Source organism: Vanacampus margaritifer, chromosome 1 (assembly GCF_051991255.1).
Source record: "Vanacampus margaritifer isolate UIUO_Vmar chromosome 1, RoL_Vmar_1.0, whole genome shotgun sequence".
Classification (NCBI taxonomy): domain Eukaryota; kingdom Metazoa; phylum Chordata; class Actinopteri; order Syngnathiformes; family Syngnathidae; genus Vanacampus; species Vanacampus margaritifer.
This window is the reverse complement of record NC_135432.1, coordinates 61,835,035-61,860,018: the sequence shown is the minus strand read 5'-3', so window position 1 is coordinate 61,860,018 and position 24,984 is coordinate 61,835,035. Positions and strand designations below refer to the sequence as shown.

General features: G+C 39.7%; 1 protein-coding gene across 1 annotated transcript in view; it reads left to right on the top strand.

The window, feature by feature from the left end:
• Positions 1 to 13,901, top strand: part of cdin1 (CDAN1 interacting nuclease 1) — a 62,298-nt gene extending 48,397 nt beyond the window's left edge. Inside the window, exon 12 of the mRNA XM_077559936.1 lies at positions 12,244 to 13,901. Coding sequence (XP_077416062.1) covers positions 12,244 to 12,379 — 136 coding nt within the window. The 3' untranslated portion in view covers positions 12,380 to 13,901. The remainder of the gene's footprint in view (positions 1 to 12,243) is intronic.
• Positions 13,902 to 24,984: the final 11,083 nt, after the last annotated feature.

Below are 24,984 nucleotides of genomic sequence, written 5' to 3'. Positions count from 1 at the left end.
TGCCAAATGAAGGATTGGACTCTCATCTTTCATCAGAAAAAAAAAGTTTGTTTCTACCTTATTCCGTTTTTCAGTAATCAACAATAGAAAATGGTTAGTTTCACCTCTGTTTTGAAACAAACGTCTTTTAACGTCTTTGGCACTCCTCCATAGGATTTTACTAAACGTTATTTAACGTTTTTGGCAGTCAAAGAGTTAGGGTAAGAAATTTGCGGGGTCGGTAGGCTTTATTTTTGGCTATATGTAGATTTTAACCATTTATTTATATGGTGTTTAGAAAAGTTGTAAGGTAAGCTTTATTTGTGGTGTATCCATTGGTGCTGTCAAGGTTAAAACGGTAATTAATCACCAAAATTTATTGCATTAATCAAATTAATCACACTATTAATTTTGACCGCAAACAATCCTTTAGCTGACAGCTAATGGCTTTGTTAAATGTAGCACATGTTGTGTTTGAGCAATAAACATAACTACATGCATTAAAGTAAAGCATTTAATAAATGTTTATGTATGACTTTCTGAATATTTGGTCATGTCAAAATATTGGGGTCATTTTTTTTTTCAATTTTAAATTATGCAAGTAGTTAACTGATTAGAAAGAGAGGAGGAAGAGCGTGTGCAGTGGATCAAAAAATGTTGAAGACGTCCTCATAACATTAAATGTCGAAAGAATTAACACATATGTGCTCATCAAATTTGCCGGGCAAAAAAATGTTGATTAAAAAAAAAAGCCTTTTTAATTAAGCGATTAATCATGATTAATCAAAAGATGTGATTAATCTGACTTGATTAAAAAATGTAATCATTTGACAGCTCTAGTGTTCATACATATTCACTGTGCTTTGAAGTGATAATACAACAGGTACGTATATACGACTACGGGGACATACCGAGCTTTTAGGCACCACCTCTGGCAGTCAACAGGGTTGAAATACAATCTTATCAAAATTATCTTTATTTTACAATTTCCTACTAAATTTTATGTGATAGAGTTGGACATACTGTCTATAAATGTTGCATGCTGGAAATTTGCAATTATTTTGCATGTTTTTGTTGGGGTTTTTTTTACATGGGAAATGCAGTGGGAAAAAGTTGTAAAATTGACACCATAAATATATGGTCATACAAACACAGTAGCCCCCTGACACAGTTACAAAATTTAAGTAATATAATCATAACGCATTAGAGGGGCTTGTATTGATAGCAAAGTCAAATCAATGACAAATCCTGAGTGCAGTATTAGCATTGCGTCAAGTGTTGCATAGTCCTATTTTCCAAGGCTTAAGGAATGTGCTTTTGCATATTTTTTACCCACGTTTGCCATACCAACGCACACATAACACAGTCCTTCCTCTCCTATGTGGGCATTGTGTGGGGCTTTGCAGTGTCATCGCTATGACAGATCAACGCTGTCAGCCCAAGAGATCCCCTGGTTTTGTTTGCTCTCCTCCAAAAGGGGTTAAACTGTCAAGTTGACAACTCAGAAGACCCTTAGACTCTAGCTGAGCATCTGTCTTTGACTCTCTCTCTTTCTCTTTTGCTACATGACTCCCTCCTGACTCCCCCCCTCCCTTTACCACCATCCACCTTCATCCCCAAACGAGTGAAAATCAATACCAGATTGCCTGAGGACCACTGTTTGGTGTGGGCCTGACCCCTCGGTGTCCCCCGCACGGCTGCTTTCATTACATGTAGCCCACTATTTAACTTCTATCCCGATCCTCGCCTAATTAGTTTCGATAAGCTCTGTCTCTCGCTCGTCATCGCGTTCCCCCCCCCTCATGCAGTTCCCCCCTACCCTCCTTGTCTTTGGAACATTGTAAACACACAGACATTCTGTGGCCTTTGAGGGGACTTGTAGAGCTGGGAGTAATAAAGAGACAAATCCCAGCAGGCGATTCTTGAGCTGGGATTATTGTTTTGTTTGCGTAGCAAATTTTTTAAAACTACAATGAAATTAGATTTGCACCCTTAAATTTTGTGAAAACAAAAAGGGGATGTAACTGCCTTGTACGGACACTGTGGTTGGTCTGTTCTCCTGGAAACACCTTCTGTTGGTTTTTGAGTAAACAGATCAGCCTCCCTTAGGCTGGGATTGGGAAACATTGTTGTGCTGCTTTGTGTATTTACAACTGATCAATGCAAGTGCTGGAATGAGTTGCTTTGGTCTCCTCGCTGTTCTGTTTATTTCCCTCAGCCATAGAGTTCTGTGGCTCCTTCTCGATCTTTTGGCACTTAATACAGATTGGACGCAGCAGTGACTATTATTTCTATTATATACAAAGTGTCTGCGGCTCTTTTTCGGTTTTGAATTTGACCTTTAAACCCTCATATTTACCATTGAAATTTCAGAAAAACACCACATACACAATAACAACATTGCTACTGTGTTTAGTAACAAAAAAAACGATTTGAATCAGAAAATTAAATATTGAACCGTCTTTTATTGGAGATGTACAAGCTTAATATTATTTCTTTGGAATTTTTAATGAGTTTATAAACATGTGTAATACTTATATTTAGTGATAGACCGTTATGGTTTTTACAAGGCCGATACAGATACCGATTATTAGTAGTCAAGGAGACCGAAAACTGATATTTCAAGCCGATATTTATTTGCAGTAAAAGAGAAAAAATTTGTGTCAGTTTTTTTTTTAAATTACTTTTTCTTTGAATTTAATACATATAAAGAATGGAGAGCTTTGTTTAAAAAAATATAACAAAAATTGCAGGTAGCTTGCAGGGTCATTAGCATGTGATAAGCTAAATTAAAAAATAAAAAGTAAATAGTTCCCTAAAGTTTTGTACTGTAAATAGTTTTCCAAAATGTCAACATCATTTCTTAATTGTATTTTTATTTTATTTTTTTTAATATAAAGGAGTTTCCGGTGTCAGCATAATTTTTCATAAAGGGAAAATTTAAATAAATCCAGAAATTAAAACTTCCCTGTATCTCACTGAGCGACAAATCCATGTGAATGTAGCTAATTTGTTGTTGTTTTTTGTCATGTAAAAGGTTTCAAAAGATCTTCGCAGGTGGTGAAAAAATTGTCTAAATATGTTTGAAATGTCTTTGCGACCAGTAAAAACCGTCTGTGAACATCTCACAAATCCTGATGAAAACCCTAAATTCGCTACATTCGCAAGCATTCACCGCTCAGTGAGATACCAGCTTTATCGGCTTAAGATTCGTAAAAAGGCCAATGCCGATATTTGTCAAAATGCTCCAATAATAGTCCCGGCAGATAATCAGTCTACTCGTATTTATATTATTTAGTACACTTTCTTAAAATTATATTATATATGATTAAACACTCTCATATTGGTCAGCATTACTTCAGAGGAGGTCTTAAATTTGATCAAAGTGGCTTTAAAAAAGTTTAAAATTCACCTTGTTACATAAAAAAAAAACTGTATTTTAGTATTTTGTTTGCCCTGGATCGTAGTTTATATATTTTCAATGTACCACCCACAAGTCCAGGTTCCGCCACTGCGCTGGCTGGACCGTCGACTATTCACAAGCCCCAAAGACATGTCGAACCCCCTTCCCTCCTCCTCCCCCTGGGGCTAAAATTACCCTCAGGAATGTAAACAGAGTGCAGAGTAAGCACACAGCTTTCCATGCCAACCCCCAGGCCGTGTCCATCCCCAACCTTGCCCCTCAAACTGGGACAGTTCGGAATCAGAGGCCAAGGTCGACAGACCCCGGGTGTCGTAACCCACTAAAAGCCAATTTGTTTTTGCATCGGTCCTGGGTTCAAATAAACACACAAAATGTATGTATTTCTTCGTCCTTCTTTGTATGGACCCCCCGCCAGACACATGGGCATTCACACCACTTCATTAGGTGTGCGGGGTAGCTGCAAGCAGTGGAGTCTGGGTGAAGAAGTTTACTAGGCCGGGTGCTGACATGTTGATTTAGTGGCGGTAACACGACTGCACTTCCAAAGGTGCTGACTTGGACGAAAGCCAGGCCTGTTTTATTTCTCTCTCTCTTTCTCTCACTCTCTTTCTCTCCCTCTCTTGCTCCCTCTCCCTCCCTCTCTCTCCCAGGGACACATTAGAGGCCACGCTCTAATTTTGGGCCAGGGAGTTTTAGTGGTGGACGGAGAGGCCAGCAGGCCCTCCACGACAAATATTCACACCTGCTTTACCATCCCTAACTTTCATGTTAGCCCTCAGTAAAGACCAGATAAAGTCACATGGTAGTTTGCTGGAAATAAAGTGAAATATGTTTCTTCGAGACAATAGCTTATAACTGTGAATTAATCAAAGCCATGAGATTCAATTAACAGGTCCTAGGGGTGCATTTGTTGCAAAAGCTTGTAGTAAAATCAGAGTGTCTGCAGTTGAGTTATTTCATCTATAGATTTATGCCAGTAGGGCGTGCCTATGAATCTCTTCAGGACGGGATTTTCATCCCACAATAGGACATTTGGTCAAGCTCTGACCTTCTGAGGTTGACTTATTAGTTTGGTGTTTTATGGTGAGGCATTCAACTTCATCGTCACATTCAGTGATGAAAACAAAATTTCCTCCCAATCTAGTGTTGCCTGTGTTTAGTATAGGTGGTTCTAATTTGCTCATAATTGGACAAAATCTTTCGGACGACTTTCAGAGTGGATATTAAATTGTGGAGGGGCGTTGCTGAATCAATGTTGACTTGCTCGGGGAAGTATAGCAATGCATTGTGAATCAAATTTTCACCCACCTCTAATAAAATACCATTTTGGTTGTACTATTTTTAGCTCTCAATGAAAAAATACATCAATTGTCCATCAAAAATGTAGTTGTGAAGATTTAAATTCTAAAGCCTCACATTCAACCTTAAGCCACGTTATAATGTATGCTCCATTTCATATCGAAATTTAGTACACTGAGCTACAACTTAGGACAAGCTTTTGACATTTTTAAATGGGACATCCAATCTTGAGTGTCTAATTGTGTAGCACTTTCCTCTGCTGGACTGTTTATCGAGCGTGATTCTTATGTTTATGTCCACATCACAGCAATATGTGGACGAATCGGGCACACACACCCCCTGTGACCTGACATATACACACAATATCATCGACGCATGCACACACTTAACACTCAGCTGGACACATCAGGTTTGCAGGCGCCCGGTCAGCCTGACGCTGCCCTCACAAGGCCAGATAGGGTTACAGTACAAACTGCTGTTGATTAGGGCCACGGCTTCAGCGGGGGAGCATCCTAAATTGAAAACATGCTCGCCGCCAGGGTTAAGGGCAGGATTAGGACCAGGGCCGAGGAGGTGAGGCTGTCCCAAAATGGTTGTCCCCGTGCCTTTCTTTCGACCGCCTGTCCCGAGAGAAAGGAGGCAATTATCAGCAAGGGCTGCTTGGGGGTTCACAATAACAGGTTAAAGGAGCATGTATCCCCTTGGCACTGCGCTCCTTTCTGTCTGCACATCCGATCCCCACCATGGGGAGCTTCTCATCTCCATGTCTAGGTTCAGAGACATCAAACGCGTCCAATGCCAAAAGGGACTATGTGAACAGCTCTTCAAATTAGCGCTATGGCCACAATTCAGCTTCGGTGAAATTCAAATATAAGTTGTTGTTTTTTTTACTGGACGTATTAGATATCAGAAGGGTATGTCAGGCCTCTGCACGCAGTTATTATTACCCTCTCATCATTGCAATATCACACTTGTGCAAGATCGCTTGTACAGCATTTTAATAATATCAGCATCAGGTGTTAATGAATTCTCACTCAGCGTGTCATAACTGTAGGGATCAAGCCATTTTCATGATGTAGGTGGTGATTAGCCAGGATGCGGAGTCACTGTTAGAGAAGAGATCAGGTCGCACAGATCAGGTCCAGCTAGCAATATTATTAGTGCCTAAGATTCAAATGTAGCCGTCTGACATATAAAAGATGTTCAATTTTAGTGTGCTTTAGTACAACATTTTAATGTTATATATAAGATCAAGTTAAATTGCAAATCTTTGCCACTATAACTAACACATCCTTTTAAATTATTTAGCTCTTTGACTGCCAAAAACGTTAAATAACGTTTAGTAAAATCCTATGGAGGAGTGCCAAAGACGTTAAAAGACGTTTGTTTCAAAACAGAGGTGAAACTAACCATTTTCTATTGTTGATTACTGAAAAACGGAATAAGGAAGAAACAAACTTTTTTTTTTTTTGATGAAAGATGAGAGTCCAATCTTTCATTTGGTAGTATGTGTGTTTCCATAGTCCAAACACATAATTTTCTGTGGACCTTGAAAGATCAGTCAAAATGCTTAAATCGGCTGGCACCCACGGCATCCCTTTTCTGAAAACGTCTGGCAGTCAAAGAGTTAGCCACTCACTACCAGTCATAACACATTTTCCAAATAGTTTTTTCCCCCGAATTTGGCCAGAGTATGAAAAAGTTTAGCCTTAACTGTATGTGTTGCTAATGCAGTGCACTTTAAAAGATTTCACAGTCCAAATCAAATATCCCCAAATAAGTCATTCTATTATAAGATCGCTATGTGCTTATTCACGCCCCATTGTGTGAAATAGGTTATCAGTGAACTGATTGGTAAAGGGTCAGTCAAACTGTGTGTGTGCATGCATGTGTGTGTGTGAGATAAGAATTTAAGGTAAGTGCGAGAAGGTGACGGAGTTAATGGCAGCTTTGTCAGGCACACTGGGGGGTCAGAGAAAGTGAGAATTTGCAATTGGGAGATAAAAAAAAAAAAGGAATGTGGGAGTGTGCCGGAGCATCTGTGGGGATTACAAATGCCAAAGGTTCATTTAAAAAAAAGAGACTCTTCGATTCTCAGATCCAGTGTGGATTGTGTAATTAATTGTCACCTCTAATCTAAAATGAAGCTTTATAGCTAGTATTTATTTATTACTTAGTAGGTAATATTGAAATAGTGTTCTCATTGATATGTTAGCATTTTATTATCATTATTAATTATTATTTAATTATTTTATTTTAATAAACTTTAACGATATAATGCAAATTATATCATAATTCTAGGTCAAATGGGGTATGCCCTGACTGACCCCAGTGTTGTTGCTATGCCAACTAAATAACACTTGGTAATCTTCCTGTATCTGTCTTGGCACTGATAAGTTTCACAGATGAGTATACATTAGTGAAACATACAATTCCCAGCACTCAATCCGACCTCACACATAACACGCTCGCCCATCAGCACAATACACAAACATACCTCCATGTAGAGAAAAAACAAACATTCCCTCCACTTCCAGCAGTGACTAAGACGAACCACATCCACCATTTACCTTGTATTTGCATAACGCAGCAACTGACAACACTAAAGTGTGTTTAAAGGAGGATGAAACACAAGAAGATATTTTATTCTTTAGTGTGTCCTTGTCCATCTTAATTAAAGTTCCTTTGCAGCGTCTTACACAGCAGTTCTCTGTCCTGCTTGTTTTATTTTTATTTTTTTTATTTTATTTTTTTCCATATTTGTCATTAAATTAAGATGTCATAATTAAGAGCAACAAGAAGTGGTGCTTTCGTCTGGCTATTAACTTGTGTGTGATATAAATGTAAATGTTAATAATGCAAAAAAAAAAAAAAACTTTTTGAGACCTATTTTGGCTTCAGAAAGGCTTTGTGTAAATGGACATCCAAATTAACTAGTTTTAACCATTTTTTAAACAGTCCTATTTACGGCCAATAAATCCATAATGGCATTCCACTAATCCTTTTCCACTTTCTCAGCCTCCTCCAGCACCTCAATAGCTCTCACCCCAGTCAGTTCTCAAGGTTATTTTATGGATCTTATTTTTAAGCCAGCAAAGAAAAGATTTAAGGTATAATGTTTGGCAGCACTTCCTTGTGTTCTGATGTACAGATGCTGAAAATATTTATTGAGAGGACTCAGGTGGTGGAGGCACAGGCTGCTGAAATTATTGCTGCAGGATTTGTATGAAGTAAGTCTGTGGGTTAATGTATTGTTGTTTTTAAAGAGTGTGATCGCATCTTGATGTTATTGATAATTCATCAAGCTGCTTGATATGTTTTAACCTAACACAATCACGCTTTTCTTTGCTGAATTTGGCAAATTGAATGAACTTTGGTGTGTCCGCTTGCTGATGTGGCAAGTTTGCCGATAAAGTATCTATGCACAAGTGTCAAATACCTTATGTCCAAGCACTTTAGGGCTATTTTGACCTTCTAATACGATGTGAATCTCAGTCTTCTCCTCCCTGAGTGACTAAACAAGCAATGAAAACATGTTTTATTATGTACTGCTTAGGTCAACTTGAACATTACGTATAGAACTTTCAACGTCCAAAATATAATCACAGCAATAAAACCGATAAATGAACGTTGCTCAAACAGGTCGAAAAACCAGCAGAAATACTTTCTAGATAACTAACATTGTTTGACAACATGCCGCACACAGCATTGTTTTGCTAGTGGCTCCAGTGACGTGGTGCTGACTCATTCGCAGTGGAATCTACTATAGCAGACGTGTCCCACGATAGCCGAAAGCTAACGACTTGATCGCAGCCGGTCCTAAGAGGTTCACATAACTCGTGAGGAACAAGGGCAGCGGCACAAAGTGTGACGCCTCACAAGCAGAAAGATTATTATGTCCAATAATGCGCAAACAACTTTGTGCTAAACAACGGCTCGTTTATGCATAGCTAATGATGAGTGATAGTTGGTTTTTATTTTAGTTCTGTATTTGAAAATATTCACATGAAAATGGCCAGCAGCACTAAAAACCCACATAACTTGGGGTCCACACATTTTTAAAAATATGAAAATTGAGAAAATGTGTTCTGAGAGTTCATTTCTATAAGTTGGCAGCTCTGCGAATACCATCAGTGACCATTGAATTATTGGAGGGAAAAAAAAGCTGTTATATATATATATATATATATACATATATATATATAGGTGTTATATATTAACATATGCCGTATATTATTTTGAAATATCATGTTATATACCAAATGTGAATCAAATCGTGACCTTAAAACCAAGTTACCTAACCGTGATGAGTAAAAACCGCAATATTTACCAGTCTACAGCGTGTGGCTAGATTGTGCTTTCACTGCTTTTGTGTTCAAGCGCTCATTAAGCTCCCATAGTTGGCTGCTTATCACCTGCTTTATATGTGACCACCTCATTAACACCAACTTGGAGCACTGCTGGCAGGACAGATCCGCGCCCTGGCCTATCAAGTGGCCCCCCCTCTGGAATTGCAAACAAGTTGTTATGTACAGTAGCCAGGTGTTTATGGGGAGATGCCATATATATATATATATATATATATATATATATATATATAACAAGCACATGCCAGGTTAAAGTCACCCCCACCTCAAATAAACCACAAATAGCCTACAAATTCAAATCAAAGCACCGTTCACTTACTCATTACTGCACTGCATGCTTCACTCAACAGACTCTCACAAGAGGTTAGTAGGGAAACTTCTTAGCACTTATTAGCATCTGTGGACAAAACCTTTGAAGTGACAACCCCCCCAACCCTAACATTTTTGGTGATTTAATTGTTGCTATAATTCTTGAATTTTGAGTCCGGTTATGAGCTGAAACTTAAAATTCTCAATAACTAGAAAGACAAAATGAAGGCCTCATCCTCAGGTGGAGGTTTATCAGAAACACTCAATGACAACTCATATTACAGTCAACTGTTGAGCTTACATCGGCCACTTGTATTGATCGTGTTTAACAAACAGCTGATTCTTACTACATTCGGTATTGCACTATTTTAGTTTCAATTTTAGGTATCTGTATGTACCGACATACCAAGGCATATTCCTTGTTTATGTCGCACACATTCTTGGCATTTCCATTCACCAATTTTTCACTTCATGACACAACTTCCGCTACAGAACCCAATGTGTAAATATACAATATGTAACGGATTACATATGATGTTGACATACACAAAAAAAGTAATTTATTATTGGCGAAATCATGAGACAAAAGCTCCCAGCAAACTCCACCTAAAAAAAAAAAAAAAAAACACAAAGCTTGGCATTCTTTTAGCATTCTTTGAATAATCGACGACCAAATAAAAACTGATCCTTTTTGGATCCTGACACAAGGTTTGGAAAGTTAGTACAAAAGCCTGCCAAATTCTTGTGAGAACCGTCTGCTTCGCTCTACACACTTTGTATTTTTGCAGTACTCCGTCTGTGACTCTACACTTTCTGAGTTACAATCTCATAGTGATGACTTCCAGCTCGGCCGTGGCCCCTGACCACTCCGTTCCCCCCTCAGTGTTGTTGTTTCAATCCCCAGTGTCTGCTTCTTACCTCAGCATCCCAGTAGAATTCATTCTGAGCACAATTCAAAGTCCATTTATTTTCTTTTAGCGTATGGAAAGGCCTTGGTGACATGGCTCCCCCGGTGTTGATAATTTTGCGCGTTTCAATTTGTGCTTGCCCTCCCCTTGGCAGGACAAGACGTGATGTATCGTCCTTCGCCGTCTTATCTGTTGATGTACAGTTCTAACCTTTCCCTTTGCTCGACGCAGCCCCCTTTCCTCAGCGTTCCGCAGACAACCCCTCCGCACCGTTGGCCTTACGCACAGCACAGCAGCTGAATAAAAAAAGAAGCATACCCCCGGTTCAAAAGTCCTCTAATGTAAATGTTTACATTTTGTTTCCATAACATTTCCATATTAAGACCCAGCAGACGTGTTGCCGTCTACCATGGAAACGGTGGGACTTTAGAGTGGGGGGGGGGGGGGGCTACTTGGTCTGCAGTGTTGAGAGGCTGAGGTATGTGTGTGACATTGCGGTGAACTTGCAGCGTGCATCTGTGTGCTTTCTCTGAGCCTGCTCGCCCATAGATACAGCACCGTAAATCACACACAGTAAAAGTTAGAATGCAGGGATGGGGCGCAGGACAGGAGCACGCACTGCTGTTCGGGCCTCTCAGGGAGATGGGAGTGGGGTGGTGTGCTCATACCCTGACATATTTTTAATGTGTCTGTAAGTAGAATACGGCCTCAAGGCCTTGTCAGTATGGCACCAGACTGTACACAGATATACCAGCCGTCATGTGCTAGAACAGTAGGGGTGTTTTTAATATATGCTATTAAAATATGCTGTTGAAGTTGTAAGGTCAACCATGTAGGTGTCTTGTAAGTGCTTATAAATCATAATCATACAAAAGATTCCCAAAGTTAATATTAAAACCACACCGTAGGGAGGGCGCTTGGGAGGCTGTATTTCAATGTGAATTTGGCCCCGGGTGAAGTTTTTATGCACTTTACCTCGGAGCTGAACTTGTGCAGCGCCATGTGGCCCTTTTTTTGCCCGCTTCCTGTCCTGGTCCCCGGAGGGCTCGCAATGGTGTTAACTGTCGACGGTGTCTGGGACGGCTGCACTGTCAGCGCCCCCAAATCCTGCTTTTTGCGTGGAGACGGGCGAAGGAAGGTGCTCTCGGTTCAGAGTTCAACTGTGACATGTCTTCATGCGTGGCAGCCGGCGTTCAAAGAAAATGTATGATCTCCACGAGGCTGAGAGAGGCCACCGGGGATTCTTTGGGGTGCAATAAAGAGCTTGAAAGATGATTTAGTGTCCTTTTTTTTTTAGGTAGCCCTAGACGTTCCCGGTGAAGAGCTTCTTCGGTTTGACCGCTTCTGCACCTTTTTCCGACCCTCAGGAGTGTAGCGACAGAGCACGAGAATCGCGGCGAATATCAAAAGATAGAAGTCGTTCATGTTTGAATAGTCTGAATCTGATTTCTCAGCTGCTTGGAAAGTCATTACTTGCGTCTCGTGGGACCGGCACAGCTCACCAACTATTTTTTTCGGGGGGTGGTGGTGGCTTTCAAAGCGAAATGTGAATGAAACAGCTGGATTCTGTTGGACTGGCTAACATTAACCGCCACATGCACCATTTAAGTCTGAGGCTTTGCGCTGAACTCTGCGTGCTCTGCGATATTGCAAAGGCTTCCGATGACAGGTTCCGGAGGCCTTTCTGCTCCTTTGTTATTTCACTTATTATTGTTATTTCCCTGCGATTGTAATGTGATGAAGTGTGTATCACCCTGTTAGAGAGATCTTTATCTTGCCGGACAGCAAGGTTTTTCTTTCAGTTTTCTGGATGGTGATCAAAGACTGTGACCTTATTCGCTGGCCGTGCATCTTTCTATCTCCTTTTATCATATTTTCTCTATCATGTTGTCATATGACGCAGCTTTTATGACTCATTGCTATTAAAACTAAATCCTTATTTTTCTTTGTACCTTAGATTTGGACCCGGGCTTGTTATCTACTGGTACGGTTTTATAGGTGAGCTGGACTGCCAGAGAGACCGAGGTATCCTTCTCAAAGACTGCTTCCCTACGGACATCGTCGTCCTCGGACACGCCGCCGAGCAGCACTGATGAGCCAGTCGCGGACAAAAAGGCAAGAAAATACATTTGGGTGGTGACGGAAGGAATAAGAGTGGATGATGACGGAGCAGGAAGGGTAGGAACAGTCACACCGGGGTAGACGCCGAAATCCGGAAGTAATTTAGCTTTCCTGCTTGGAGTCGAAACTTTTGCTGCCCTGAACCCTAGCTGACCCTCACTCTCCGTCTGCCACTACCTTCCTGACTCTCGGCTTTTGCTACAAAGGGCAAATAGGCACCAAAAAGTCCATCTTGAAGCGGTTCCCGGTTCCTGGTCAACTGCTGTCCCCCGGTTGGCCTCTCTCAAAGGACGGCGTGGTGTGATGGAGGACCAGTGCTTGGACACAAGGCCCTTCCTTATCACACCCAGAGTCCTGGCCTTTGTCACTCCTTCCTCTTCCGTTCCGTAAGCAGATAAGCAAGGTGCGGTTCTGGGGGGGCTGGTTGGACGCCTGGCTCACACTTGCGTCACTCAGTGCCCTCTCAGTCACTCTCTAAGCGGGAGAACAGAATGGCGGCTGATTAAGGCCACGGCCTCACCGTGACCCTTTTTCCTCTTTGCTCCATGTTATCAATTTCCTCTCAAGATTTCTATTAATTCCTCTTATGGACTGTTTCTATGTATGATTTATTAACTGGACATGTTGTAGTCTTCCACATCTGCGTTGCAGTACATCTTAGAATTTGAGAAGTTTTTTTTAAATGTCATTAATTTTGCAATTCCTTGCCGGTTTTGTGCGACTGGCATTCCAGAACCGAAATACTTTAAATGACCCAAAGCAAAGTAATGGAAAACATCCCCATATTTGAACCAATGAGTGTTTGTCATTTTATACTTGACAGAGAACCCAAATTATCACCAAGTGTCTTTAAAAAAATGGGAACTTGTTCAGCAGATCATCTAAAGCGCAGATGTTGGCTAACCTTCAGCAAGCCAGATTTCCTGAAATTGCCTAAAGGTTGAAAATGTCTGTATTTTTGCTGAGGGTATTTTGCCTCTGTGAGTGTTCACGGGTACACAAGAGCACCTGAAGTTAATGGGAAGACGTGTGACTGTTTGGCAGCACGTCTTTACGACCTCAAATTATTTTATGGGCGGATACTAATGACAGAAACACAAGTGGAGCCCTGTAAAAAAAAATGAAAAAGATGACCATAAAGTTGACTGATGCCTTTAGACGCAGATATGTCTTGCCTATAGGGCGGTCGTTGTCTTTAGAGGTTTTCTAAAATGACATGAAAGCATGATTAATGTTTGACAATGCTGCCATACAGCTGACACTTTTTTGGGATCGCCAGCTCACAGCATCAAGTGAGCATGTTAAAACATAACTCTTGAGAGATTTTTTTTTTTTTTCTTCCTACTACGAGATGTACTGTAATTGGTTTGATCATCTTGAAAGTGTAGGAATTATCATTATGGAATAGAAGATGCTTATATTTGTCCCAAAATGTGGCACCCACGAATAATAAATATAAGAAAAATAGCATCTATGCACGGTGCTGCCCTGCGATTGACTGGCGACTAATCCTTTGTGTACACCATCGCTCACTTAAAGTCAGCTGGGATAGACTCCAGCTCACCCGTAAACCTAATGTGGACAAATGCTATAGAAAATGAATGTGTGGATGGATGGTTGGATGTACAGTACATGCACAGCTGCCTTAAATGAAAAACAGTTACCAAATATTACCACAGTGTTTAAATCAGTGGTTAATACACCATTTGGTTGAAGCCCTTCAACACAATTTATATTCTAATGCTAAAATATCATCATTATTTTTATCCATGAATTTTCATATGTACTTTTTTTTTTTTTACAAAAAAAAGGAAAAATTATGTTTGACTTGAAAAAAAAATGCTCAATGAAATTAAAAAGAAAAAGTCCCCATAAAGCAGGTGTTGCCATGCAGTGTATCCTATTTACACCAGGTGATGCATATGTAAATAGAAAACTGTACATAATTAAATACATACATTATACACATATATCCACTGTTTATAACCTCAGAACATCATGAGTATACAGAGTTCCTTTACAGCAAAAAAAAAAAAGTCAGTAAGTGGTCTCTTTACTGTAAACAGTGAATATAATGTAATGGGTGTACACACCCCTGTTCAAATGCCAGGTTTTTGTGATGTAAAAAATGACACCAAACTGAATCAGTTTAAAACTTTTCCCACAAATACAAACTACAAATACAAATTAAAATAAATAACTGAAATGAAGTAGTTGCACAAGTGTGCACACCCTCTGACTGTTACTAGGATTTGTCTGTATGAATAATTAACAAATTACACTCAAACTGAAGTTAGTTAAATGGAGTCAGCACTTACTTCCCACCATTTAACTTGCCCCTAATTAACCCCAAATCATTTTTTTATGTTCTTGTTGCCTTTTCCTGACATGTTTTGCTTTGTAGCAGAAGTCTGAAAGTTTTGGGCTAATTTTAACTGTTCATAATTCACTTCACTTGACTAAGGTGATGAAAAACAGCCCAAAAGCAAAATGCTTCCCTGTAGGTATGGTGTTTGAATTTTATTTTTTTTTTTTTACTTCCCTCTCAAAAAGATTTTTAAAAATACAATAAATTAATGGAGTTGTACATTTTATAAGCTGCTTAGTTTAGTGTTTTTTGTTTGTTTTTGTTTTTTTACTTTTGGTCTCTTTTTTTTTTTTAATATATATGTATATAAATACCAAAAACCCGTCATTTAAACATAAGGGGTGTGTAGAATTTTTTATTTCCACTGTAAGCATATGTCTAAATTTTGATATAATCTTGAAATACAGTACTGTTTCCCACCTGAAAGACTAACGTCACCTGTGTTCCGGCTGCAAAACGATTGGGCCTTAGACTTGTGCAATATCCCACCCCTCGCCCTTAATCTATTTCACTTCCAAAACGGAAGCCATCTCCACCGCAGAGAATAAAAATAAGCATTTCTATATTTGTTCTGTGCACTCACACAGTCCAAAAAGACACGGTATGCACGCTTGAATGCCGGCGAGGTGTTGCTTGATTTGTTACCCTCAAACCTCTAACCCTTAGCCGGCTCCCATCCAGGCCTTGATCCCTCCACCAGGAGGCCACTGGGTCACTGCTGGGTCACCAGGCGGCTATGGCTTCCCCCCCTCCTCTCGAACCCCTCTCTCACCTCCTTCTCAACAAAACAACTATCCCCATGTGTCCAGTTAAACACAACCCTATTGCCTGCCTATGGAATGCTTAGGCATCACTTTATGGCTCCTGTTGGACACAAAAACACAGGCTGTTTTACTCGCCGGGGGAAAATTCTCAGCTGAATAAGAGCATAAAGAAAAGAAGAAAAAAAAACAGCAGAATCAGTTCCTCTCAAGTTTCGAGCCTTCCTGCCATTGTTTTCCAAGATGGCCGTGGCACAAAAGAGGAGTCAGGGTCAGCTCCTATAAATTAGCTTTGTGCACACAATGCCAGCTAAATAGCGCCTCTCCAAAGCCTACTTCAAAGTCATGGCAGCTGGACAGACCAGTCCACCACGTGAGAGCAAATATAGAACAAAAATATAGCTGCAGACTAATCATTTCTAATAAAAACATTTTCTTCTAAGGAATGTTAATGAGTAGCAAATCATTCAGAATGAGACTGAATTTTGTCCTTTTGAAAATTATCTTTTAACATTTTTTCATTTTGTAGGCAACTATCAATCTTTCTAACATCCAGTTAGTTTGTCGATGTCGCTTTTTTATTTGTTTTAATTAGACGTTTTAAATAGCAGTAAATATGCTCTGAATTTGTGCCTTTCAACATATGTGAAACCTTTTGTAGCCATCAAGAGGAAGAGAAAAAGTGAGCAACATGACATATTGCATCAACATATTGCTCTTACCAAATTAAGTCATCTTTTCTGTTATTTTTTACATTTATTTTTATTTTATTTTTAGTTTTCAGCTGTAACGGTGTGCCACTCAAAGATAACTGTTACTTATGTTAAAAGACAATAATATTAAATTATTTATTTTTATTTAGCTTAGTTTGTTCTTGATTAGATAGCATCCCAGCTAACACAGCTAGCTTGTACTCTTGAGTGAAGGCTAACATTAGCACTTATGTGCAACCCTGTTACTCATTAGAGTGATATAAACATTAAATTGTTACTCAAATAAAATTGAAATTTATTGAATCATTATGTTATTCTTTAACAATAGCAATAACATTAAATTATTATATTTTTAATTATTTAGCTTTATTTGTTCTTGATCAGGTAGCATGGCTGCTAACACAGCTAACTTGTACTGTTGAGAAAAGCTAACATTAGCATATATTTGCAACCCTGTTAGTCATGAGAGTAACAGAAGCATTAAATTGTTTCTCAAAATTGAAATTTAATGAATCAATAAGTTGTTATTCTTCAGCAATTCTTTTCAAATATGTTTTCAGGTGCCTGCCCGAGGATCTGTAATAAGTTTGCGCCAAATACAACAAACTATATGATATGTCATTTTTTAAAGTGTGACAAAAATAAATAAAAAGAAAAAACGCTCGTACCTTAATTAACCAATTTTCGAATGACCCTTGTATTTTTAGGGTTGTACATGTTTTACAAGTTCCAACATTTTTGTAGATACATTTATGTGACTAGCTCGATATCAAGCTATTTATTTAGCTACTTGCTAGCTATCCATAGTGTGGAAAATGTATTCCATTTGTTTGTTTTTTATACTTCCCAAGTTTCAACATTGTTCCTGTCAGATTGTATGTAACATCTTAAAGACGGTATATGCATTTACTATTACTTGAAAATGAAAGTAATATGGCCTCACCCTAAATGGCTTCATATTTTGGCCATAAAACAATTGACCATGTTTTACAATGCACGTCTTGTCATGTTTTGAAAGCGGTTTGCAAGAAGACTTTAATGTTTTGTAGAGCGCAACAGTATTCCAGCAAATCGTCCAATTTGAGAGTAATGTAACACTTAATATTTAGTAGAGTTTCCTACTAAAATGCTCATGAGACCAGATGGCTTCGTTCCAGTATCCACTGCGGAGCCACTCAGATGTCCATCTTGGGTTCATATTCTGTTGTTTTTTTAATGCGTCTTCAAGCAAAACGTCTGAATGGCCCGTTGAGATTCAGACAGACTGAGGCAAAGGTTTCATTCCTGCAGCAGACCACCACACAGACTTCCTCCACGCTTCTGTTATTTATGTGCAGAGAACGCCGCTCTGTTTTTGCCCCGGGCAGCGTGGAGCTTTTAGTCGGCGATCCTCTCTTGCCAGGAAGATATCACAGAGTGGAAATAAATAAAAGTTTTCATGGAAAAGCCAGAGGAACTGTTTTAAAACCTAAAAAAAAAAGAGAGGGGAGCTGGACGAAGAAGGGGGGCGGGGGGGGGGGTGTGGGCTCTCCAGCAGATATGACGAGAGAGCTCATTTTTATTTTTAGGAAGCTGTGCCTGCTAATCAGATGTTATTTAAAACAACAATGGAGCATGAGAACATGAACCGAGGGATTGAGAGAGGCCGCGTTTGACTGACAGGAAGGAGGCACGATGGCGCGTTTGACGGGGAAATGAACGACAATGACACGGGGGCGCGGGTCAGCCTTGAGGCTTGTTCACGTCTGTATAGTGTGCAGCAACGTTGCTACAAAATAAGTCCTGATGCTTGTTTATTAAAACAAAAAATGTTTTTGGATTAAATCACTGTAGTGTGTGTAGTGGCTCTATGCTAAATACTCACTCTTTCTTTCAATAGTCTGCTAACGTTTCATGCGGCGTCAAGCATGACAGCGGTTCAAACCGCAACTTTAAAATTGTGTTTCCCCCCAAAATGTTTTGTTTGCTTTCTGGAAGTGGAGTTAATTATTTGATGCTAGCCGCATGACAGATGTATAATAAAAGCAAAACGCTAATCCGTTTGAGGTCTGATGTGACTTTTAAGGGCGCTAATTTCATGTGCGGTGCGGAAACGTTAGATATTTTCCCAAAAGTAGAGCTGAGAATCTTGTGCCTAACAGTCAGCATGGAGGCAGCTTGTTCCCGCGCAAGCCACTGTAAAGGTCACCTAACTCCCCTGCTTCCCAACCCCCCTTTGTGTGACATTTGGTCTGTGACAGGAGCGACCCAGAAAAAAAGTGTCATCTCCTGACCACAGCGAGAGACCAAAGAGGAAGAAAAGGAAGTCCGGTAGCATCCACGAGTACGGTTAATTTGACAGTTGACAATTTTCTGCTTGAAGCTTCTTTTTTGAAAATGCGTAACCCCAAAATTGCCATCAAAGAGGTATGACTCATAAGTTTGACATTTTATTGGTGGAGACCGAAAATCTCTCCAATACTGGAATGATCCATATAACAAACAGAGTTGGGTTTTGAATTGGCAACAAATGTGAATTTGCTGACATCGTGTTTGTCATGTCGTGTGACGCTTTTTTTCCATTCGTTTTTCATCACTCCCAAAACACTTTGCGGCCGCATCGTCCTTGACTTGCCGCCAGCAGGTAAATATACACCTCCGTGTCCAAACACGACGTCAACTTCAGGTGACTTATAGGACCTCAACTCTCCAGGGATAGATCTGCGTTTCAATTCTAGAGGCTTGATGATGTCACGTTCGCAACGCACTGCCGGTTATGGCGTCGGCAACCTTGATCGTTCACAATTCTGTCGATTGAGTGGAATGATTGTCGATTGGTCGCGTCTGGAAGCAACGACACAAAATGGAGTGGTAGTAGTTTGCCGTCGAAAGAAGCAAAATGGCATCCGCCCGATTGCAAAATATTGTTCTGCTAGCACTCACACAGAAACAGGAGTTCAGAAGATTCAGAGAGAATTTTCCCCCATTCCTTTGGTTGCAACATAATCAAGTAATAGAAAGTGAAGAGTGTTTTTACCTGGGAAAGCAAAGCGTAATGGTGAAGCTAGCAATGTTTGCACAAGTTTACCCTTGTTAGCAAAGTTAGAGCAAGTTTACCCTGACTGTTGAAGTTATAGCCTGTATTTATCCAGGCTAGTGAAGTTAGCTCCAATTTACCAAGGCTAGGGATCTTAGCCTGAGTTTACCGAGGTTAGTAAATAAAATTAAAAAAAAAAAAAAAGCCAAAGGTTGCGGATTTAGCACGGGTTTACCCAGAATAGTGAAGTTAGCATGAGGCCAGGCTTGTGAATGTAATACAGTACTTATTTAACCTGGCTAGCGAAGTTATCCTGTGGTTACCTAAGCTAGTGAAAGTTAACATGGGTTTTCCCAAGCCAGAAAAATTAGAACAAATTACGCACGCTACTAATGTTAGCAGTTAAAGTTAATCCTGACTAGCAAAGTTACCAAGAGTTTACCCAGTCTTTGGATGTTAGCATGAGTTTACGCTTGATAGTGACGTAGCGCGTTTTCCCATCCTAGTGAAGTTTCCGCAAATCTTCCCAGGCTAGCAAATTTAGCATGAGTTTACTAAAGCTAGTGTATTTAACACATTAACCCAAGCTTGTGATGTAAGAAATTTAATTCAAAAGTTGATTGGCAAAATTGGCATGAGTTTACACTGGCTAGCAAAATTGCACGTTTACGTTTACTCTGGTCGGTGTAGCTAGCTGAGTTTCCCAAGACTAGAAACAGTAGCGTGAGTTAAGATAGCATAATTACGCTTTTTGATGTAAATTTACCCTGGCTAGCAAAGATGCTGTGAGTTTACCAAGGTTAGTGAACTTAGCATGAATTTACGCTTGATAGTGACGTAGCGCGTTTTCCCATCCTAGTGAAGTTTCCGCAAATCTTCCCAGGCTAGCAAATTTAGCATGAGTTTACTAAAGCTAGTGTATTTAACACATTAACCCACGCTTGTGATGTAAGAAATTTAATTCAAAAGTTGATTGCCAAAATTGGCATGAGTTTACACTGGCTAGCAAAATTGCACGTTTACGTTTACTCTGGTCGGTGTAGCTAGCTGAGTTTCTCAAGACTAGAAACAGTAGCGTGAGTTAAGATAGCATAATTACGCTTTTTGATGTCAATTTACCCTGGCTAGCAAAGATGCTGAGAGTTTACCAAGGTTAGTGAACTTAGCATGAGTTTACTCAGGCTAGTAAAGTTGTCATGCACTTAACTCACTGCGTTAGGATGCCTTCACCTGAATTCTGCACTAAAGTTGACCCTATCTAAAGACGTTAGCAAAAGTTTGTCCAGGCTACCAAAGTTAGTCATTTAAAATGCACTTTCCTGCTAAATGAAATTAACAAACTGATTATTTTATTTCCCTCTGTAGCGTAGTCCAACATCCATCCTTACTGTGAACTCTTACACCTTGAGAAAGTCTTATCTGGACCGGGTCCGTTTCTTCGGTGTAACCCCAGCGCGTCCCACAGGGATCCCCCTCGGGTCACCTAATGAATGGCGGGACGTGATGTTGTCACTCACATCACTTGAGCTCTGTCGCCCCGCTTGCAACCACCTTGTGTTACGGCCCCGTAATGGGCTTCTCCCACCGGGAGTGGGACGGGAAACCCAACGCCGGGGCATTCAGGTGTGCCATAAAGTGCTTTTCACTTTTCCGACGACTTCCCGTCTCCAGTGGTGTTCTCCATTAACTCGCGAGGTTGGGCCAGAGAGGCTTCCTATTGGTCCAGGAGCGGGTTATCGCAGTGGTTGCCCTCTCCCCACCCCCGCAGGTACTCCGCTACCTGGCCTGAAGATAAGATAGGATGCCGGCTGCCTGTCATTATCGCCGCGTATGTTGATGTCACCTGAGTTGGACATAGTGCATTTATTGTCTGCTGGAGATAAAAAAATAAATAAAAAAATAAGCCACTCCCACCATGTACCCACCCTTGCTGCTCACTAGCAGCAGCTGTAGTAATGGGGAAAAAAAGTTGTTACTTTTCATCACTGCGGCTTTTGACTGCTAACAGGGATCAACAAGGATTTTCCTGCCTTGCCAACATTTTGTGTGCCACTTCAGATAGGGAAGTGGGGGAGTGTGTACTTTAAAGTATTTACACTCTGCAGACATACAGATGTGTTTAAAAAAAATACTCTGGTAAAAGTAGTACCAAATCAACCCATTTTTAAAGTACAAGTAGAAAGAGGGGGTATTTGTGATTAAAAGAAAAAAAATGTCATATTTGTGAAAAATGGTCCGAACTGCAGTACGTGAGGAAAATTATCTGAGAAGGAAAAAAAAAAATCGTCCCACTCTGTCTTCATCTTGTCAGACACAGAAGGTGTAAGTAAGACTATGGTGGAAAATTCATCTCTGGGAATAAAAAAAAAAAAAGCATGCCCATCCCTCTTTTGCCATCAACTGGGCTAAGACTAATAAACAGAAGCAGCAGCCGAGGCTAACATTAGCTTGTTTACAGAGCACGTTTGTGAGGGGCGTGGCTTTGGTGAGAAAACAAAACATTTTTTTGTTTGATTAAATATTACTTAAGTTGTGATCGTCTCAAGAAGCAGTCCTTATTTCTATTTGCGCTGTTTATTTCATTCATTATTGTATTTTAAGACAGTCTTGTAATGATTCCTACTTGTTTATGCTTACATCAGACTCTGTGTTCTTCTTCGTTTCTTAGCTACTACACTGTTCATGACGCCCCCCAGTGTTCAGACTGAGACACTACATAACTGAAATGCCTTGTGTTACAGGACCCATTTAAGTCAAATGTGTTGCAAGACTGTTAGAAAAACATGCAGACGGTTGTGATCCCACCCCAAAAAAAATTAAAAAAAAATATATATATATATATATATATATATATATAAGTAAAATTTAACTGATTCAGGTGAACAGTTATTGTTTAAAAAAAAAATTTATTCAAATGTCTTCACAATTAACAAAGAAATGTAAGCTTTGTACTCATTGGCTACTGTCAATTGTACAGTATTAGGTGTGTGCGTGTGTGTGGGGGGGGGGGGGTATTTTATGAAGCCATTTATTTATTGGCTCAAGCTTTCGCATCGTATACTCAATTTTGCTAAATTAGCTGATAAGAAATTATTTTGTCTTTTGTTTTTTCAGATGAGCATTTTTGACCGCACCAGATGCTGGTTTTGTAGCAAACGAATCATTTTTTGTAGCTAACAACATCAAATAATTATCTTAAATGAGGTCATGGGATAGGCCTATCTTACATCTCCTTTTTTTTTTGTCACGTTGCATGTCTCTGCTGTCCCTGCTTTGTTGTGTGCGTTTTCCCCCTCAGAAAACCCGATGCAAGATCTTAATGTTTATTTCCATATATTTTTACCTTGTGTCGTCATCGCAAACACCAACGCAACATCAAGCAACCCCCCCGCATCACCACAAAGGAAAACCGAGAGTTGAACCTCCAACTAATCACCACGTTCACCGTGCTGCCCAATTTTTTTCAAAAGTAACCTAATTATTTTATTTTAATATTTTTAAAAAATAAAATCGTAGCAGTGTATCAGATCCTGGATGAACAATGTCACCGGATTTTCAATTAAGAACACCAATGATGATGAAGATGATATAAAAATATTTATTAGGCCTATATCCGTGAGATGAATAGATGGATGGGTGGTTTGTCTAATAATAATAATAATAATAATACGTCAATCCTCCTCGTCGATCGATCTTGATTGATTGTCTCCCATGCAGGTGAATGTCTCCAAAGTTGAATACTTCCTTCTGCATCCTGTAGGGGGTGCTAGTCGCGGCGGGTAATTAATTAGGCTACTTGCATATAAATAATAACGTCAACAACCTATGTTTTATACCGGCTTTTTTGTTGTTGTATTTTTTACGCTTTTAAACTATTTAAAAAATATATCAAAGCTGGAATAATGTCAATGTGTTTGACCTTATTTATAAAAATAAAAAAAAGCGCGATGTGAAAATAGTGATTTTTTTCTCTCGCTTCCTTTTTTTTTCTTGTGCAAGAAGAGGCGGTCAAATAACCTCCAGGCCACATTCATGACATGTGGAAAATACATTTTAAAATGAATTAATATTCACTGCAATGGCCTGTAGGCTTCCATAATTCGATCATAAGTGATCGAAATGGAGAATTTGAATGTCTGTCTTAAGGCCTACTTTCTTTTCTTTCGTTCCTATTTTAATTCCCCCCCAATGGTCACTTGTGCCTCCTTCAAGCCTCCCCGCGGCTCCCCTAATTTGACTAATTATCCTTCTTTCTTTTTTTTTTTACCGTTTGTTACATCATTAAGATTTATTTGAGAGCAGTGTGCGGTGTGTGTTTTATTTAAGGAGGAGGGTGAGTGTGCGTGTCAGTCATTTTAAAGTAGACAAGCGCCTGCTCAAGTGTGAAGAGAGAAGGCAGCGAGGCCTGCGCGCGTGCGTGCGTGCGTGCGTGCGTGCGTTACGACGTTTCATAGAAAATAGATATTTGTTTGTTGAACATTGCAGATTAAAAAATATCGCGTGACAAATATAAACATGGAGACGTTAAATTGTTGAGATTTAATAAATAAAAAATGCATGCAAGCAAACATTAAAAGCTCAACTGTCCTGACGACATTTGCATCTCTAAAATAGTAGCGTTAATTAAATCACGTAAAATACAATAATATATATATATATATATATATATATATATATATAATAACAAAAATACATTCAACACTACTCGTCGCTCCTTTAATGTAATACTAATTTTAAAAATAGAAATTAAATAAAAGTGTGCATGTGACAAACGAACGGCCTAATTGTATCGATAACTACAAATGAAAGACAAAATCTCCATCGTCTTTTTTGTTGTTCCTGTGGATAAATCAGGCGACTTAAAATAAACACACAACCACATCAAATACTCTAATGCAAACAATGCTACATAATAGTAACAATTTATTTGAATTAAAACTACATTAAAAGAATTAGCTCATCGAAATTATCTTTTTTTTTAAATTACCTTCATCTTGGATTTAAAACATTTATCATTAAAAAAAAACTAACAATAATATCAAAACGTTTTTTTTTTTTGTTCTTGACGAAATGTTCTAATCTGTTTTTTCCTCATCTCGAATAAAGCCTTTCTTTCCTTTTCTTGTTTTTGTGTTGCTGACTGGCGATACTAAAGCATTTTTATTTTTTTCTCGGCGGGCTTTTATTGATCACTGACTGTGAGCTAATGTAATTATCCTCATCAATAGGGTGACTGCGGGGAGAATCATTATGTGGCTGACATTGATAAATGATCGGGCCAAATGCGGACCTTTTTTTTTTTCTCCTCACAAGGACCCCCCTCCCTTCAACACCCCCCCCCCCCCCCAGCAACCCCATTTCCACCCCACCCGTGACCCGCATAACGTGGTCGTAGAAACCACCTTCTGGTGCTGAAAAGTGGAAATAAAATCAAGAAATAAAAGGCCAACATGTGCATTAAAGCATGTGACGGAGGTGGACTTTTTCTTTTTCGATTTTCGTTGCATTGTGGCGGGAAGGGCGGGCGGGGGGTCGCGGGGGGTGCGTTGGCTTGGTGTGACAGGGAGGAGATGAAGGGGCGGAGTTGTTTGGTTCAGGCCGGATCATCCATCATCCGCTGTCAAGACACACGGACGCAAGGAAAACAGCACACAGGCAATCTACCTTCTGTCTCGTCCACAGGGGGAGGGGGGGTCAGGCAGTGGGGGGGCGCATCGAG